Genomic DNA, 19,145 nt, shown 5'->3' with positions numbered 1-19,145 from the left:
GTGACAGATGAGCCCCTGGGTGCCCAGCAAGGAGCCTCTTTAGAGGGGAAGGGAGAGGGGAGGGTTTGCTGCAGGACTTGGGGAGAGACGGCAGAGAGGCCCCCGGGCCTGGGAGGCTCCAGGGAGGGACGCTTGCCAGGGACTTGCCTCTGCCTGGCTTCTCTAAAGTCCAGGCTTTTTTTTTTTTTTTTTTTTTTTTAAAGCAGGCCTCCTATCCTGAGAAAATTGGATCAATTTTATCCAGGAGGTTGCTATTAGCAAAATCACTGACCCTGCAAGATAGAGAAGCAGAGAAGGCAAAACTTCCTGTTTGTTCTCTCTCTCTCTCCCTCCCAGCCCCCTCCCCCATCCCTCTCTCTGGCCAGGAACCCAGCTCAGTTCCCCGGGAGCCAGGACACCCCGATTCCAGCTGACTGTCCCTTTCCTCCCGAGCTTCAGCCTTGGGGGCTCTGAGTTTCTGAAACTGGAAATGCTCTCAGGGCCAAGTCTGTGGAACAGGTAGCTGGTCCAGCTGGGGGTGCTGGATCTGGGACATGGCCATTGACCGGAGCTGGCTCCTCCCAGGAACCCCAGTGCCCCACTGACTTCCACCTTTTACCCGCCTCCACCTCCAAATCGTCACCCCATGTCCTATCTCCTCTCCGGCCCTCACCGTTACCACCTGGCCGGCTCAGGCCTCCTGCCCGGACCACCACGATGGCCCTCCGACAGGTCTGCTGCCCCCAGGCCCACCCAGAGCAATGGGTGTAACTGCAGGTCCCTGGGAGAGGGGCAGGGTTGGCCACAACCGAGAGCTTTTTGTTTGTTTCGTCCTTTTTCTTCCTTGATGGGAGGGAAACAGAAATCAGGGAGAAGCCGTGGGTTAAATGCACTATTTCTGAGGGACAAAACGGCCAGGCAGCTAAAGGGCCAGTGCATCGGGGATGGGTTAGAACCCTGGCTCCATCAGCTTACCAGCTGTGTGACCTGGAACACGCTACTTAACTCTCTAAGCCTCAGTTTTCTCATCCATAAAATGGACATAACAGCACCCCATGGCCACCTGCCTTGCCTCACGGGCTGTTTTAAGAAGGCTACGAGATGACGTAGAGCAGTTAGCATAGTCCCTGGCACATGCTCAGCACCAAGTAAACACTGATCATTAGTACTTTGTTACTGGTGAGTTCAAATCCTATAGCACCTCCCTCCTTGCCACCCAAACCCTGGCCAACCCAGGAAAAAGGTGCCCGGCAGCCCACAAGGCAGCCACCTCACTTTGCCCCTCCCTTCTCCTTGACCCGAGACGGCTGAGCCTCTTAATTGCTCTTTGGTTTTACTCCATTTGAAATGAGCAGGGCACCAATTCCCTGCAGGAAAAAATAAATATGCTTCTGCTCAAAATACTAATGAGGTTGGACACCAGGTGAGGCTGGTAGGGGAGGCCGCCCCTGAGGACGTCCGCGAGCCCAGCCAGCCCTGTGGGAGGACGCAGCCCAGCCTGGAGCATCCTCAAGAGGGAGGCGGGATGTGAGGCTCTGGTTTTGCTCCACGGGCCCCAGGCCAGGGGCTGGGCTGGCTCAGGGGACCCGTCGTGGCAGGGGGAGTGGGAGCCCCCTGTGGTCATGCCCCATGCAAGTGTGGAGGCTGCTCTCCTCCGAGCAGCTCCGGGAATAGCTGGCGGACATCTGCCTCTCTTCCCACGCGGTCACCACGCCTGGGGAGTCCTCGTCCCCGTGCCACTGCCTCTGCCCTGGCTCAGACCCTCAACAGCTCAACAAGGCTGCTGGGCTCTCGACCTCCAGCCTTGCCCGCCTCCTCTCCTGCCTCCCCTGAGCGGTCATTCTCAAGCAGTCAGTCAACAAACATTAGCGAGCAGGAAGCATGTGCCAGCCTGTGGGAGGGAGGAGGACTCAGTGTGACCCAGAGCCAGCCTCAGCCTCCTTTCTGACCCTCGCCCCTCACACTGCCCCGGACGAGGGCCTCTGGCTGTGCCTTCAGTGAGAGGCGGCCTTCTCCTCGGAGCCTTGAGCTTGCTGCTCTCAGCCAGAAAGGTCTTCCCAGATTGACGTGGCTCCATCCCTCCCCTCCTTCCTCTCTGGGCCCCCACCTCCCCTTTTCAGAGCCACCCTATTTATAAGAGCTCTGCCCACTGCTCCGCCCCTGGGCCCAAAGCACTTTTCTTATTAGCGTTTACCACCCCCTGACATCCTAATATTTATGTATTTCTTTTCTGTCCTGTCTCCAGAGCCTCCAGGGCCAGTCCCCTGAGGGCAGGGCCCTTTTCTCTCTCGTTCCCTGGTGTTGCTGTGTGCTGTCACCTGGCATGCAGCCAGTGCTTACTGGATGGTCCTGTGTGTTCAGATTCAGACTGTTCTAATCCTAACGCTGCTATTGACTATGACCTCTTATAAGGCCCCCCATGGGCACAGGAACAACAAGCCAGTAATGAAGCTGGGAACAGAACCCCGGCCCTGGGAGAAGCCTCTGAAGCCCTGCCCCAGGGGCCAAACTGGGGACAGGGCTCCTGGTCTCTGGAGTGAGGACAGCAGATGACCTGGGGCCTGCCACGAAGCCCGAGGTGCAGAGCTGCATGCAGACTTTCATGGCTGAAGACAAGGCCAGTCCCATTGTCAGGGAGAAGTGCAGCCTTGCTCCTTGGTGCCTGAAACTCCCAGGGGATAGAAACCGGACAGCCGTGTCCCCTTCCTGGGAGGAAATCCTGCCAGAGTTCTCAGGGACACATGCCGCGGGACTCAGCTGGAGGAGGAAGGAGGGAAGGGGTCCCAGGGTGGGCCTTGGTCCTGGGAGCATTCCCTCTGGCCTGATCCCACAGGCCACAGCTGAGGCTGCCGGCCGGGATGGCCGATCAGTCCTGCCTCCTGTCCGTTCTCTGGCCTTGAACGCCGCATAGCTGGGACTTTTGCAGGGTAAAATGCTCCCTCCATTCCTTCCTACCCATTCCACAGCTCATCTGACTCTCCAAACATTGACAAGAGACCGACAGAACTGGATTGATACCTCTCTCTTTTCAGAGCTGGAAACAAAGACCCAGAGAGGTTAAGCAACATGCCCAAGGTCACACAGCATGGTAGAGGCAGAGCCCAGGATAGAAACTAGGCTGAGATTTCAGTTGTTATTATTTGGAGTCACCAGGAAAGCATGTGCTGAACGGCTTTCCTGGGACCGGAGGCAGGAGGTTGAGAGGGCTTTCTGTCCCCTCCAGAAATCCCTCCAGCTCCTTCCTTCTGCAAGCACACAGGCTCTGTCTGGCTTCAAACCCAAAGAAATTCCTTCTCTGCTCATTGGCTCTGAGACACGGGAAGCAGCCCATTCCCTGTGGCTTCTTCCCTGGAGGATACATTCAATAAACAGAACCCCTTTCTCATCTTCCTGCGTAAATATTTCAGGAGGCTGAGAAACAAACAGATCTGTATTTGCTCTGCTGCAGGCCACTCAGAAATGGGGGCTCCTCTGACTCAGGAAGGACCCTCACCCTCCCACACACCCCTGCAGTGTCCCCCAGGGGCAATGGGAAATACAGGATGGCAGGGACAGCCACCTTCCTGCACAGGGTACCCACCTGAGTTGGGGAACCTGGTGGGAGCGGGAGAGCACAGCCCCATTTTTCACCAGAAGTGCCCCCCCCCCCCACCTACCACTTGCTGTCCCTAGAAATGGGAGAACATAGTCTGCTCAGCATCTGTTATTCTTGGGGATGTTTCAGTCGCTGCTGCCCGGATCACAGCGCAGGGGACACGAGGTTCCTGCTCAGACAGGCACCATCCATGGGGCAGGGGTACAGAGCCTCCAAGAACAGGTGGACCAGAGCTCTGGCTGGCCACCTCCACAATTTAGCGGGCTAGCCCCCCTAGGGCTCCCCCACACCCTCCTTTTGTTTATTCCTTCAGTTGTTCATGGAACACATTATTCTTGGGCAGAGAACATTCAGCGGCTCCCCATTGCAGACCGGATTCTGACTTCTCAGACTGTCATTTCCCGTGCTTCCCAATCCCGCCCCACAGCTTCCCAGCCACACCTCCCTCCACTCAAGTCACACCGCAGTGAGCCTGCTTGCTCCCTTCCCCTAGATGAGTCCTTCCCTTTCCTTCTTGCTACCTGCCTTTGCCTTTTCTCCTCTCCCATTTGCAGGATTGCGAGTGAGCCACCTCCTCCTTGAAGCCTTCCTTGACCATCCCACCCCACCGCAATGATCCCCCTCGCCTCCCCGAGCTTCCTCGTGGATTGCTGCCACCTGGAAACTGCTCCTGGGACACCCTCATGTGCGAGGTCTTAGCGTCCCAAGTCAGTTACAAGCGTCTAGAGAGCCAGGTGTCTGAGGATGAGGGCTGCCTCTGGATATTACTCTGGAAGGAAATTCAGCTCTAAAGACATCTTCATGCCTGCGCCCTACCTCCTAGCGATTTTGATTCTATTGTTCTGGGCAAAGGGTGGGGGCGCAGAAAGGACCAGCGACTTGATCAAAAAGCATAAAGAGTTTCAAGACAGTATCAGCAGAACATTAAACCAAGCGTTGCACAGGTCACAATTCTGCAAAGCCGGCCCTGGGGGCAAGCATTTAAATGTCCCCAGGGGATGTGCAGCCAGCGTGGAGAACCACCGCTCCTGACAATGTGGGGCCCCTGAAGGTTCTGCACCCCTGAGCTCCCATGCAGGACACGCACCTCTGCACGCCTGGGCTGCCCAGAGCACAAACATCTGTAGAGGCAATGAATCTATGAGCGGATGGAGACGAATGAAGCTTGAGCCAGAGAGCCAAGAAGGATCTTTTTTCCACTTGCTTTACAAATCAAATGCAAATATATTAAATATTGATTTTGGATTATTAACAAGTAAATATAATAAGTCAATAATTATTCTAAGAAAATAAAATATTCATATACTAGAATATATCCAACGTGCCCATAGTGCACAAATCTTGTGTTCAGCTTGAAGAATTTTTACCCATGCATACATTCACCTGACGACCATCACTCCAGAAGGTTCTCTTGTGCCCTGTCCCAGTTAATAAATACTACACCCCACCCCACCCCTGGTCACCAGTAAAAAGTGGACAGAATTTTCATCAAGGAAGGGCTCTCGGGCTGAGGGAGGCAGAGTCAGCACAGGTGGGTACATGGAAGTGACGTGGAGAATGCCAACTCAGAATTCCCTGGTGCAGGAAGGGTTGAGGTTTACACCAAATGGCAGGGAAGAAGCACAAAGTTTCGGAATGGCTCAGCGACTTGCTCAAAGTCACAGGGCAAAGCTGTGGCAGAGCCAGGACTTAAACTCTGATCCTCAACCCCCACGTTTGTTTGTTTTTTAAGATTTTATTTATTTATTTGAGAGAGAGAGAGAGAGAGAGAGTGTGGGAGAGAATGCAAGCCGGGGAAGCAGCAGAGGGAGAGGGAGAAGCAGACTCCCCGCTGAGCAGGGAGCCTGATGCGGAGCTCGATCCCAGGACTCTGGGATCATGATTTGAGTCGTAGACAGATGTTTAACCGATTGAGCCACCCAGGTGTCCCATCAATGCCCAAGTTTGTTAGCTGTTCACGACCTTGGCAGTCTGGAGTGTGTGTGTGCGTGTGTGTGCATGCACTAGAGGGACGTGGCTCAGAGGGAGGAAGATGGGGCAGGGCCTGGGGCTGGGCAGCTACAGGGGGTAAGTACATCCGTAAGCTCCCTCCTGCACCCAGCCTTGGACCAGGTGATGTTACCCTAGATAGCTAGGAAACTGAGTCCCAACCAGAGTGGGGGTAAGTGACTCACCAAGGTCACACAGCATCCGAGCTGGGGTTTGGGCAGGAGCTGCAATGGTCTTCTCTCCATGCTAGAACCACATCTTCCCAGCAGGAGAGTTATGGCCCTCTGCCCCCTCCTTCTGTTTTCTCAACTCCCAGAGCCAACCTTCCCGGTAGCCCCAGGCAGCAGATGGGAAAGGCCAGTACCATGGAGTGGTCCCGCCAGGGGGTATCTCCTTGGGAGGGGGAGAGGGGCACGGGAAGTGCTCACTCCCAGGCACAGAGAGATACTTGCAGGGGATCCGGGCTGGGGGCCCGAAACCCCTTGCCCCCACCTGGCTGGGACCCAGGTTTTGGGAATGTCCACTCACTCTCTGCCTCTGGGGTTGGGTCAGAGCAGATCACCTAAAGGGCAAGTCGGATCATGTCACTCCTGTTACAACCCTGCCCGGGTACCTCGCACCGCCACCAAGCCCCCCCTTGCTCCCCCTGCCCCTCCAGCTTTGTTTTACCACTCTTTACCCTACCCTTTCCACCCAGCCACGCCCAACTCTTGCCTCTCCTAGAATAAGCCAAACCCGTGTCCCCCTTCTATGCCTTTGTTCATGCCTCCCCCTCTCCCCGGAATGCCCTTCCCTCCTCTTCAGGTGTCTCTGCCTACTCGTCCTTGGAGACTGAGCTACGATCTCTTCCTCCGGACACCTTGCCTGGCCTCCCCAGTCCGTCCCCATGGCTTCAGAGCTCGGTGCACGCATCCCTGCCCTCCCACACGGCTGCTCACCAGCCCCCCCTTTGCCACATCCCTGCAGCGCGTGTCCTTCCGGGCAGCCTGTCTCCCCCCACTGGACGGGGGTCCCCCTAACAAGAGGACGGCCTGAGTGCATCCCTGCATGCCTGGCGCCCGTGCTTCGGGCTTAGCACACAAGCGCTCGAACTTATCTAGGGCCTCATTTGATTTAGGGGCGAGGGGAGGGGGTGGCCAGTGGTCAGGAGAGCAAGGCAGCCAGTGTGGAGAGGTACACAGAACCACGGCCATCTGCACGACTCCCGTTCCCCTGGCAAATCCGGCTCCCTGGCCCCCCCACCTCCTGCCTCACTTTCCTCCTCAGGAACCTCTCCTGAGTAGAATCTCATTATTCTCGGGCCTTGCTACGGCAGGCCGGGTCCAGTCCATGACAGCCACTTAAGTAAAGTATTACCCCTCCTGGGGGAATTCATCCAAGGCCCAGAGGAACTGAATCCTGGGCACGGTGCTGGGAGGGTGATCTTAAAAAAGCAATCACACAGCACAATCATCCCCCACTGTCCGGCCAGGGGCCCACGGGGCGGAGCAAGTCAGACACACTGGGGCAGGTTGGGGGTCCACCCTCCCCCACTGTGGCACCCAGGGCGAGTGCCGCCCTCTCTGGGGCTGGCTCTCCCCCTCCGTGAAGTGGGGTGATGCTCGAGTCGTGGGGCCCATCCCAGATGTGATACACTTGGTATGGGGGGCAGGCTCGGGGGAGAGCATCATTCCTGTTGCTCTTTGAAAGCAAAGGCCCACTGGTTCCCCAGGGGCCCGCAGAGGGGTGGCTTTGTTTGCCGCTCCTGGGCCTCCTCTCTTCCCTCCACTCACTCTCCCTCCCTCCGTCCCTCCCTCCCTCCCTCCAAGCCAGAGTTCCAGGGAAAACTTTGCTGGGAGACTTCTCAAGCCGTGATAAGGTCTGGCCAGAGGAAAGCTCTTAGCAACCCAGGCTCCCAACCCAGAGGCCCTTCTAATGGTTTCAGAGAAACAAAGGAGGGAGAGATTGGCTGCAGCCCAGCGTGCCAGGAGGGCTGGCTTCCAGGAGGGAGAGTGGGGGTCGCGGGCCTCTGCGGCGGCCAGGGTGACAGCCTGGTACACTGGGTACCTGGCGGCCAGATCTCGGGGATCACAGCCCCATGGCCAAGCAGAAGGAGCCTCAGAACGCATTCCTCCTGCCTCTGCCATGACCACGGCCATGGCCACGACTAGGCGGGGTGCTCCTGGCTGGTTACCTGGGGAGCTGAGCCTATCCGTTCGGGTGTTCCCTGCCAGCTAGGCAAAGCTCTTCAAGGTTCCTTTCTAGAACTTTCCCCCACCACCAACTTCTGAATCAGTCCTTGGCCTGATTTCTACTGGAAGCTGAGAAAAACCCACTGAACTGAAATTCACCCAGCCTGAACCTGCCATCAACCAGAGGGAGCCCCACTTCCTGCTCGGCTGCTTGCGCCCCCTTCAGGAAACCTTCTGGGGTCTTGATTTTCTCCTTTGCAAAACAGGGGATCCCATTACATCTCTTCAGAGTTCCTTCCAGCTCTAGTGGTCCACGAGGTACAGGAGTAAGGATTTAGCCCAGGCAGCAGCAACATATAGGGAATAGCTTCGGCTTCCTCAAAATCCCACCCAACCTTGTATTTCACACCAGGTACCCCAAAGTCTACACCACACCTTTGACGAGTGCTGTGAAAGACACCCCCAAAATCAGACATCATCCCTGGCCTCAGCGAGCTCACAGTCAAGTCAAGGAGTCAAGGTCAATCCCCATAACTACATAACTCGTTGGGCCTTTACCTGCGGCTGGCGTAGCGGAGGCTGGGCAGGACGGGAGCTCTGAGAACAGGGGAATTAACCTGGATCCGGACCCTAAAAGGCCAATTTAACAGGACAATTCGGACCCTGAAATAACCTCAGTCCGTAACAACCTGAGTTTGTTCTCACACGCTATAATGAGGATGGCAGGAAAGCAGCCCTGGGGTCTTTAGAGGACACATTTGTGATAAAAAAAAGTTATCAGATGGACTCTCAGGTACACAGAAATCCCCTTTCCCAGAATTCCAAACTTCTCAGAATCCCCAATTTCCCCCAGGCATTCCTGCAAAGGGATATCTCACCAGGAGGTCAGCAGGGCAGCTGTGAATAGCATTTTCCTCATGAAGCTACACCAAAACTGCAGGAATTAAATCCTCTTGTCCCCTTCCCCCAACACCTTCCTTTTCCATCAGCTGTTCATGTCCTGGAAACTCCCCCAGATCCCAGATCATCATGCCCGTTAGTTCTGAAGTCATGCTCAGGTGTTTAAACGGTCTGCTGCAAATCCCTCAAGCTAGCAGAGGATATTCCTTTCCATAAACTCCAAGAAAAAGTGGGTCTGAGCTTCAGGGGCACCAGGATGTATCTGGAGGAAAGGTCAAGGTCATTTGCCGGTAGGGGTTGGGTCTCTCTGCCCAGAGACTTGGGCAAGACTATGCTTTGAGACCAACTGCCCCCCCACCTCCCACAGGGAGCTCGGGCCTGCGGGGATGCAGGATGATACAGATCAAGGTTTAGAGGCTTTATGTGTCTCACTTTTCAAACGAAAGCAGGACATCCAATTCTTATAGCCAGATTATTTGTCCCAAGCATATTAAAACAGCCGAAATAGAACAGGAAGAGGGAAAAGCAACTTTTCATCTGCCCCAAACTGGCCTGACAGAGTACAAACAGATAAAGGGTGTTTGGGAGAGATGAGCTGGTCTCTTCTGCCAACACGGTGTGAAACAGTGCTGCGGTCGGGACCACAGCAGGGGAGACGGGGGTTAGCTGCTGGATGGACTGCCTAACTCCCAAGGCCCCAGGACACTGGTGGTGGGAGGGGGCGGGAGGGGTGTGAATTACAGACACTAAACCGCACCCTCCTCCCGCCCCCGTGTGACATCTACAGAGAACCTCACTAGAGATCCCAGGGCCCTAGTGAGGTAGAGCGCTAACTCCCTTTTCACAGATGAGAAAACAGAGGCTCAGAGACATCGAGGGACTAGCCCAAGGTCACAGAGGGCAGAGCAGAGGCAAGAGCAAAGCCTGAGTCTTTTTGTCTCCAGAGCCCTGCTCTGGCTACAGGTCTCAGGGTCGTTCCTATCAGCCCGACTGAGTGGCAAGAAAGGCCTGGAAGGCAGGCTCAGCCGCTCACCAGCTTTGTGACCTTAGTAAGTGACCTCCCTTCCTTCTCTGGGCCCCTGTTTCTGCACCTAGTGGAAGGGGAGCAGTAAGGGTACATGAAGACTGAGTGAGGAAATACATACGAAAAACTTTCTGTGAGCCTGGTATAGAAGCACTCTAGAAAGGTCGGCTCCTTCTGTTGGTACTGTTTATTTCATGGTCAGCTTCCTGAAAGCAGGGACCTAACACCTGGTGAAAGGCTAGGATCGGCCTCCTAACAAACTAGTATTTATTAAATGGATCTAAATTCAGATTAGGAGTCATTCTCGAGTTCCTAGAAAGTGTGGGGTGCCACGGAGGCAGGGGGCTGGATCACGTGACCTCAGACAGCTCTGGAGTCGAACCCTGAGCGTGGGGCTTCTTCCCAGGAATGAGTGTGAGCACCCACCCAGCGCGAGCCTCCCCACATCCCCCTGTCTGCGTAACTGGAGCCTCCACGGTCTCCTCGGTCTCACACGGGGGCAAGTTCACTCTATATATCCCTATAGTTTTATTTTATTTTAAAGATTTTATTCATTTGACAGAAAGAGAGCACAAGCAGGGAGAGCAACAGAGCGAGAGGGAGAAGCAGGCTCCCCACTGAGCAGGGAGCCCCCAACTTGGGCTCCATCCCAGGGCCCTGAGATCACGACCTGAGCCAAAGGCAGACGCTTAACCCACTGAGCCACCCAGGCGTCCTACAGTTTTACTTTAAAGACCGCAGCCCAATCCAGATAATCAGAAAGATTTAAAGACTAAAAATGGTTATAATTGGGCCCGGTAAAAATGTAAGGTGGAAATTTCCCTGCCAGAGCAAAATTTCCTTTTGGAAAAATAAATGACCCCTCCCCGGAGCTGCCTGCAAGCCAGGAGGGGCCCTGCCCTCCCAAATACAGCCCTGGGAGGCTCTGTGAGGGGCAGCAAGGGCTGGACAACAGAACATGGCCCCTCCATACTCATCTTGCCCAGGTCAAGTCTAAGAATGGCCCACAGAAAAGCCATCTTCCCCTGATCAGGAAGCTGCAGAGAGGAGGAGGAGAGTGCCAGAGTCAGGAAGCCTGGGTCTGGACCAGCCTCTAATCTGCCTCGCTGGGCAACTTTTTGCAGCTTACTTGGCCTCTCTGTGCCCGCTTCCTCATTCCTGAAGTGGGGATAGCACCGTAAAGTCCGTCGGAGCATAAAATGAGCTTATACACGTGCTGAGCTCTCAGACGCCGTGTGCAGGAAGCATTCCTGATGAACGGTTTCTGACTCCGGGCATCTTCCTGTGCCGTTCCCTCCACCTCTTACCCTCTCCTCAGCTCCTCTCCTTTCACCTGCTACCTCCTACTCATCCTTCTCGAATCGGCTTAAAAGTCACCTCCCCACCCCTCTGACTAGGTCAGGCTCTCTGCTGTTATTCTCAGAGTTCCCCCGTACTTCTCATTTCATGAGCCCCAGGACACTCATTGTAAGCATTTGTTTAATTTTCTGTCTTCCCGAAGTGAATGGCGAACACTCAGGCATGTGGTAAGTGCTTCACACGAATCAGCTCATTTAATCTTTATAATAATCCTTTTAAGTGCTACTATTATCAATCCCAATTAATGGATGGGGAAACAGATGTTCAGAGAGGTTAGGCAACTTGCCCGAGAACAAACAGCAAGTAAATGACACAGTGCCATCTGTCTGGCTCTAAAGCTGGCATTCTTAGCCACCGGCACCCCCCTCGTAATCAGGGGCCATCTCCAGGGGGCCACCCACCCTGGGCAGAGAGGGAATTTGCACAATCAAGAGGGCGAGGGCTGCAGGCCTGGACCACAGACCCGTGTTCCCTACACAAAGCTAGCTTCGTGGAAACGGAGAAGGTGTGACACTTGTTCGCCCCCTGGGCTGGCCACCCTCCCTCAGAGGCCTGGCTGACCTCAGACACCACGGGCAGGGTGCCCTTCTCCTCACTCACTCAGCTCACATTTTTTTCCCAAATTATTTACGTGGCTCCCAGCTCCAGCAAAGGCCACCAGAAGCCTAAGCAGAACACGGCCACGGGTGTCACCCTCCAGGCAAGCAGCATTTGTCAAGCACACCTTGGTGCCTGGGCCCCAGACCCACAGACAAGAGCCCTCTGCCTTGCCGGGGGGCGGGGGGCGGGGGGTGGGGGCGGGCGGTCAGAATAGAGTCCTGGAAATGAGACGACCGTGTGCTCTGGAGTATGACGGCGCGGGGACGGATCCCCACCCACTCCCCCATCCACTAAAGCTGCGACCCAGAGCGGGTCACTTACCCTCACTGAGCCTCTGGAAAATGGGACTGTCTGCTAACAGAATCAGGCTCACAGAGTCAATGCCATCGTGTGTGCCCAATGCCTGCTTCATGACTGTCATTCTTAAGAGGATGGTGATTAATCTTCACCGGATGTGGACCATTAGCGATTGGATTGGGAAGGTTCTGGCTCCAAGTCAGAAGATCTGGGTGTGCATCCCAGCTCTGACCCATATTAGCTCTGGGATTAGGGTGTGGCCATGTTTTCACTCAGAGACTCTGTTTATTCATCGGTAAATAGGGGGATCTCTCCTCACCGTGGGACCCTCCAAGGGATTTGTGTTTGTTTTCTGTAAAAGGGACTGTCCTGAGCAGAGCTGGGTGCCTCCCCTGGCTGTGTTAATTAATTGGAAGGAGGGTGCCAGCCAGAAACCAATTAGGAGGTCCCTCTAGGGGCCTCTTGGGGGAGGGGCGGGGGTGGGCAAGTAAGGGCGGGCGGTAGCTCCTCCTCCATTGTCCCTAACCCACCGCCTGGCTCCTCCTCGGCAGCTGGTCCCACACTCCAGGCCCACAAAGGAGAGCCTCATTCTCAACAGCTTCTTTTCGTGTGGAAGCCACTGGATTTGCATCTGTCCTTGCCTGGCAGGCCCTACTCCGTACCAGCCTCTCCAAGCTTTCCAGGCTACAGGCTGCCCCGGGCCCGGGCCTGCAGCGTCCACAGGCAGGCAAAGGAACGGAACAGAACAAGCTGATCAGGAGAAGAGGGAAGGAGAAGGGGGGGCAGGGCACAGAGGGAATTTGCACATTCTCTCATCTCCTGGACACCAGACAAATTCTGTGGCTAGCATATCCAAATCAGAATCTGCCCCGGGTGCCAGGAGCCGGCGGTGGCTGAGGCCATGTCTGCTCCAGGCTGGCCAAGCTGGGAGAGAAATGGAAAAACTCACCCCATCTCTGAGCTGCCAGGGACGGATGCTGCCAGGCCGTTGGTCTAGCCAGTGTCCACACTCCCAAACCCGCCGAGCTCAAGTCTGTGCCGATTCCACAGGGCCGGCTTGCCGTGGGGCTTCTGGGGGCCCCGGGGCGCCTCACCATCCTTCCCAGATGCCTCTGCGTGCTGTCATAAGGGCTAAGGTGGCAATGGCCCCGGGGCCAGAGAACACAGGGTATCGGGGCACGGGTGGGAAGAAAGTAACTCATCAGAGCTCTGGAGGGAGAGACAGCATGGAAGGAAGGAGAGACGCTGAGGTTTTGAGCACTTACAGTATTCAGGAGACAGACCTGTCCTGGCTTGTGCCCACCGGACCTTGAGACTCCTAGCTCAGGGCTTCGGCGCCACTCCTTCCACATCCATCTCCTCAGAGGTCCTGGACGGCAGGGGCCATGGCTTTGGTGTTCTGTGACCGTAATGCCTAACACACGGCCTGGCCCAGACTAGGAGCTCAGAGGGTGCTGGCCCTGCGGAGGAGTGAATGCTAGCTAGCCAAATACCTTCTGCATGAGAATGCCAGATATCTGGAAGAAGAACTGAGGGGAGGGAGGAGGTACGATGGGCGCCCGGGGCAGAGAAGGCAGAAGCCCCCACCTCAGGTTTCTGGGAGCTAGGTCTCTGTGGGGAACAGGGAACATCTCCACCCTCGAACTGGCTCTGTCACAGGCCTGCTGTCTCCTCTCTCCTCCCAGTAAGAGCCAGACAGGAAAGAGGTGCTGGGAAGTGGAATGTCTGGGAGTCCAGGCATCTCCCTGGCGGGCTAGACCCTGGTCTGGGAGCTGGAGGCAGAAGGTCTTCGTACCCCTTCCTCCCTGTCCCGACCCTGGGTGTTGCAAGGGCTCCCCTCTACCGTGACCCCAGATTTGCAACTAGAGAAGAGGCTGCCCTGGCAGAGGGAGACTCCGACCTGAGCGGTCCAGGCTGGGGTGGTGTATGGGGTCCCGGGAGTGGGGCCCAAAGCCCTGTCCCTCCCTGAGGCCCCCCTCGCAGGGCAGTCAGGTGGAAGGAGCACCGACCAGGAGTTAGGAGCACCCAGGTTCTGGCTCCTCCAGCCTCAAACTTGCTGAGTGACTTTAGGCAACTTAGGATTCATTCCCTGGGTCTCCGTTCCCTTATTTGTCAGGGGAGAGATTTGGACGGTTTGACTCAAACATCTTATTCTCTGAGGCCGCTCTTCAGGGGCCCTAGAGACACATGACCTGGCCAAACGAAGGCCTGCTAGTAACTCCCTGGACAGGGCAACACTGTCCTCCGTCCCATCACATTCAGCAGGAGCCAGGGGCTCCCATCCGTGAGCTGGGCTCTGCTGGGACAGGGGCAGGAGGGAAAAGGTTGACTTGCAGAATGAGGGACCAGGGCATGACCGATGATGTCACTTGTGAACCTGGACCTGGCTGCTCACAGGGGGATGCTGGCATCTAGAGGATTCTCTTGGCCCACACTCCTTCTCCTAAGACCTTCTGAGGTTTAGCAGGCATTACAGCTGCTTGGGGTACTCTGTTCTTGGACTGCTGAGCCCCGGCGCTGGCCGTGGGAACAAGGAAAGCGCTGAGTGCCCTGACATCTCATGTAACAAGCCACACCCGGGAACAAGGAAGCCCAGTCACTGTAAGCCATCGCCTTCCTTACCTACAAGCCCCACCTCTGGTCACCTCCGGACAAAAGCCAGGAAATCACTCCCAAGGACCTCAAAGCAGCAAAAGGAGTTGCAAAGTCCTACGTTATATAGCTGGTGGACTTTTCTTATAGCCTATTGACTTGTACTCTACACATAACTCTAATGTATTTTGTTCTGTTTTTCCAGCTGATGGCAGTTTAGAAACATATTGAGAACCAGAGAAGCACTGTTAGGCTGGCATATGACTGAAATGGCATAGAGACAGGAGACATACAGAGAGCAGGCAGAGAGCTCAAAGAATAAAATCTTCCTGTTACTAGGAAAGCAGCCTTGGCTCCCTTAGCCCTCACCTGCCCTCTGGACGGATACTGGACTGAACTGGGAGGAGGTGGGGCCTTAACCTCCTGAGGATGTTTATGGTCTGGGAAGCTGCACCCCTTCTTTTTTTCTTCCTTCTCCTCATCGTTACATAAAGAAACTAAGACAGCTTATGAAATTACACACAATAAAACAAGAGTTTAAAATGTCATAACCAGGAATCATACCATCAGGCTGGAAGGTCACACTCCAGAGACCTGCGCAGCTCTTTATCTCTAGTGCTATTTGGGGCAGGGGTCCCTCCAAACTGCCCGGGCTTTAGGTGCAACATTAACAGCTGCACCTCACAAGGAAGGGGGCTGGGGTACGTGTGAGAGGGGGGATGGTAAATGGAAACTGGAGGCCCATCTCTTCTCAGGAAGTGCTACTGAAGATCTAGCAGCTTGTCGTCGGTTTCCTCTTCTACACTTTCCAGGCTCTCTGAGCTAAAGAGACCTCCTCCGCAATCCACACCTACCCCTGGCCCAGAGGACTCAAAGGGGCAGGCAGCCGGGGCTCGCCAGAAGGGGGTGACCTTTGCCTTGAGAAGGAGCAGCCAGGGCTGGGGTCTCACGCTCTAACCCAGTCCTCCCCTGTCTGTCACTCCAGTTGGTAAGCAGTGACTCCACCTCCCAGACCCTCTTCAGGGTTCCTCTTCGTATCTGTCTTATAACTAGACTAACCCCTGCCCCCCCCAGAACAGAGATCTCCCCCAGTCTCCAGCAGAGCCAACTTCCTTGCAGAAGCTATGCCAAGGCCCAATGCAAGGGGCTCAAGACACCCAAGAAACCAATTACTGCACCTCAAAGATGGGAAAACAGAGGCCTAGAGATGGAAGTGACTAGCCCGAGGTCATCATGGCTGACTGAGGACCAGAGGCCAGGCCTTCAGACTCCCAGAGCACTGTGGTTCTTCTAGAACTCATGGAGAAGCCTCCTCCAGCTGGTTTTCAGGCAGCAGGAGGGTCCCCAGGCCCTCTCCTGCATTTCTTTTGTTCTTCTAGGCCTCCCCATGTGAACACTGCTGGTCTGTGAAGGGCTGGCAAGGGGAGAGAAGCTAGGGTTAAGGTGGGGATTTTATTTAATCCTCTGAGCTGGCTTAAACTGATGCCACGGCGGTGAGGGCAGGAGGGACATCCAGGAGGGTTTGGTGGGGGATGGGGGAAAGGGGAGGGCATTAGCGAATAATCACTAGATACTAAGAGGCTAGGCTTGTCAATGAGTTTAGCCAAAAAGTACCTACCTTTTTAGACTCTCCACCCCAGGGCCTGAGCCTCCAAGTAGCGACCCCCTTTCGTGGGAATAACCCAATCTCCCTGTACTCAACAGTGCAGAAGAAGGCAAAGATCACAGGCCATAGCTTGAGACAGATCTGAGGGCAAACCCCAGCTCTGCTACTTCCTTGCTGTGTGACCTTAAGCAAGTCCCTTTACCTCTCTGAACCTTGGCTTCTTCCTCTTTTAAGGGGGCTGAACACATCTTTCTTGCAGGCCTCCTGGGAGGGAAGCCTGCCTGAGCTCATGTACACAAAGAGACGCAGGGGAGGCACTGAGTCAAATCTCAGTGCTATTATTACAAATCTCATATGCTTTAGCTCTCATCCAGGCCCATCCACTACTCTTCTGCCTCGGCCTGCTTGTGTCTTTGACATTAATAACCTTAATGATAATAATCCTTCCCAGCCAAACAGCATTTGCATCATTTCAAAACACGAAGCATCCTACCCACTGTGGGCCACAGCAGCCCTGCCAGGAGTAGTCAAAACTGAGGCAGACTCTCAGCCCCCAGGCACATTTCCCCACAACGTTTCTAAGTCCCAATTTTGGCACTGAGCCCAAAGACCCTGAACGGACAAGCTGTCTTATGGCAGGCAGATCTCCTGGGGGCACTGGTAGCCCCTGGCTTATCAGAAGGAGCCAGAAGCACCCCTCCCATCACCCCCACAGCTGACCCTCCATCTGGTCCACTGCTCTGACCCCAAGTAAGCTGCCCTCTCCACGCTGGCCTCTAACTCTCCAGTTCTGAGAGCCAGGTGGGCAGCTGCTGGAATCTGGCCTTGGGTGCACGGATTGCCAAACCTAAGGCCAAGGCCGGGCTGTGAGCTCCTCACCCTGACAGAGCCTTCTGAAAAGTGTGGGTTCACACCTTTGATCTTCTTACTGGTTCTTCAACTGTTTGTCACCATCCCCAGGATCCATAGTATCATCCTCATATTCCACAAGAGGAAACTGAGGTGCAAAGCAGAAGGGCCCAACCAAGGTCATCCGTGGGGTTTGGGGTAGGGCTGGGGAGTGAACTCAGGTCTCCTCTGATCTCCTAATCCTGGACACTTCCCGCAACTACCTTGGCCTGCTTTCCATAACCGGGAGGCCCCCAAAGTCTCTCCAATGAACCTGGGCCCCTGGACCAGAGTCCAAGAACTCTCCTCCAATATGGGGACTGCCAGAATGGGCATCTCTCCCTTCCCTATCCCATTCCCTCCCCGCATCTTCAAGCGAGTCACCAGGGAACCTGTCCTATCCCTGGTAGCAACTCCTCGGGCTGGAGGAGTGCCTTGTCCACTGAGTAGTTCTGGAGTGGGGCCAGAGTTCAGGGCATGGGCGACAGAGGCCGGCAGGTGGGGTGGACTTGCCCCTCGGACGGCCTCCCCAGGGCGACAAGCCCACTCCCACACCCACTGTCCTGCCAGCGACGCTCCCCGCGGCGCGCTCCAATGGGGGACACCACGCAGCTGCCCAACACTGCTCTCCAGGGGTTAAAAATGCAGCATCCTAAACAAGGGTTAAAAATGCAGTCGCGGGGCGGGCCGGTGCGGGAGGGATGGTGTCCAAACCACCGCGGCTGCCAAAGCGGCATCCTCCCCCTTCCCTCCGCAGTCCCTGGGGGCCGGAGCGACTGGAGGGACCCGGGGGAGCAGAGGAGGCGCGCGCCGCACCTTCCCGGCACCAGTGCCCCCTCCCCATGCCCACACCCCCGCGCCCCCCGCAGCCGAGGCCGGGGGCTGCAGGCGCCGGCGGGTCCCGGGCGCGGCGGGCGAGCGGCGCTTACCTTTGTGACAGTCATGCAGAAACTCTGGGGCGGTGCGGGGGCGCGGGCGCGGCGTGCGGGGGCGGCGGCCGGGGTCCGCCGCGGGCCCCAGCGTTGGCGGGAAGCGGTCGGGCGCGGCGCGGGCAGCTCTGAGCGCGCTCCCCGCTCCCCGCGCCCCGCAGGCGGCTCTGCTGAGCCTGGGGCCGCGCTCCGGGCGGGCAGCGCGCAGGGACCGCTCGTCGGCGCTCGCCCGCCGCTCGCCGCTGATGTCAGCCCCGAATGTGCATTTATAATAGATGAGCCTCCTTCGCCGCAGGAAGGCGAGGCAGGAAGAAAGGGAGAGGGGGAGAGGGCCCAGGCTGGGGGGCGGGGGGAGGAAGAGGGGCCGGGAACTCGCTACAAAGGAGGAGGCGGAGGGAGGAGGAGGAGGAGGAGGAGGAGGAGGAGGAAGCGCACGCCCGCCCGCTGCCCTGCCCTGCGCCTGGGGCTCGCTAGCCCGCCGCCGGGCACCGCCGCTCCCGGAGCCCCGGCCAGGCGCCCGGGCCCGCGGCCTTAACCCCTTCGCGCCCGCGGACGCCACGCGTCCGGGCGAGGCCGGGACCTGGCACCTGCTGGCTGCGGGCGCGCGCGGCCACTCCGGCCCTCGGGGGGCCCCCGTTGGCCCGGGGACGCTGCTGAAGTCACGCTAGACGGCCGAGACGCCGCGTGGGCCGGGAAGCCCGCCGGGCTCGCCCCCTGGAGGTTGGCGGCGTCCGTCCCGGGCCTAGAGTGCCGCGCGGCCGCAGGCCCTGCCTCGTCGGACCCGGCACAGGGTCGCGGGAGGGGGCTGTTGGAGCAGTCCTTTGAATCTAATTCCCGCAGCGATTGGCTAGCCCAGCGGGCACTGTCGCCAATTTCACAGAGAAGGAAACTGAGGACCAGAGTGGGAAGTGACTTAGACAAGGGCACACAGCCATCCTTGGCTCCAGGCGGTCGTCCTGGCGCCCGCTCTTTCCACGTCGCCACAAGCTCTCTACGGAACCCCTTGTTATAAAAGCTGTCTTCTCGAGATTGGACGATCCCTGCTCTAGGTGTGTCTACACTACGCTTGGGTGCCGCGCTGCTCTGCAGGAACTTAGGTGCGACCTGTGTGGTGCACTGATCCTGACCCGGGTCACACCATATCCTGGAGCTGCTGACGGACTTGAGGGATCACCACCTGAAGGTGACCCGGCAGGTCTCCTCCTTCCCGAGCACC

At 56.7% G+C, this 19,145-nt stretch overlaps 1 protein-coding gene across 2 annotated transcripts in view; it reads right to left on the bottom strand.

Moving 5' to 3' along the window:
- The window catches only part of CORO2B (coronin 2B), a 125,152-nt gene extending 106,892 nt beyond the window's left edge, over positions 1-18,260 (bottom strand). Inside the window, exon 1 of one of the 2 annotated variants that reach the window (XM_034994772.1) lies at positions 17,930-18,260. In XM_034994772.1, coding sequence (XP_034850663.1) covers positions 17,930-17,944 — 15 coding nt within the window. In that variant the 5' untranslated portion in view covers positions 17,945-18,260. Of the gene's footprint in view, positions 1-13,179; positions 13,549-17,929 lie in introns of those variants that run through there. The other variant, XM_034994771.1, reaches the window with a different exon arrangement.
- Between the last annotated feature and the right edge of the window lie 885 nt (positions 18,261-19,145).

This window comes from Mirounga leonina, unplaced genomic scaffold, assembly GCF_011800145.1.
Source record: "Mirounga leonina isolate KUSES-001 unplaced genomic scaffold, KU_Mleo_1.0 Mir_91, whole genome shotgun sequence".
In the NCBI taxonomy this organism is placed as follows: domain Eukaryota; kingdom Metazoa; phylum Chordata; class Mammalia; order Carnivora; family Phocidae; genus Mirounga; species Mirounga leonina.
The sequence above is the reverse complement of the archived record's forward strand: the minus strand, read 5'-3'. Positions and strand labels throughout refer to the sequence as shown.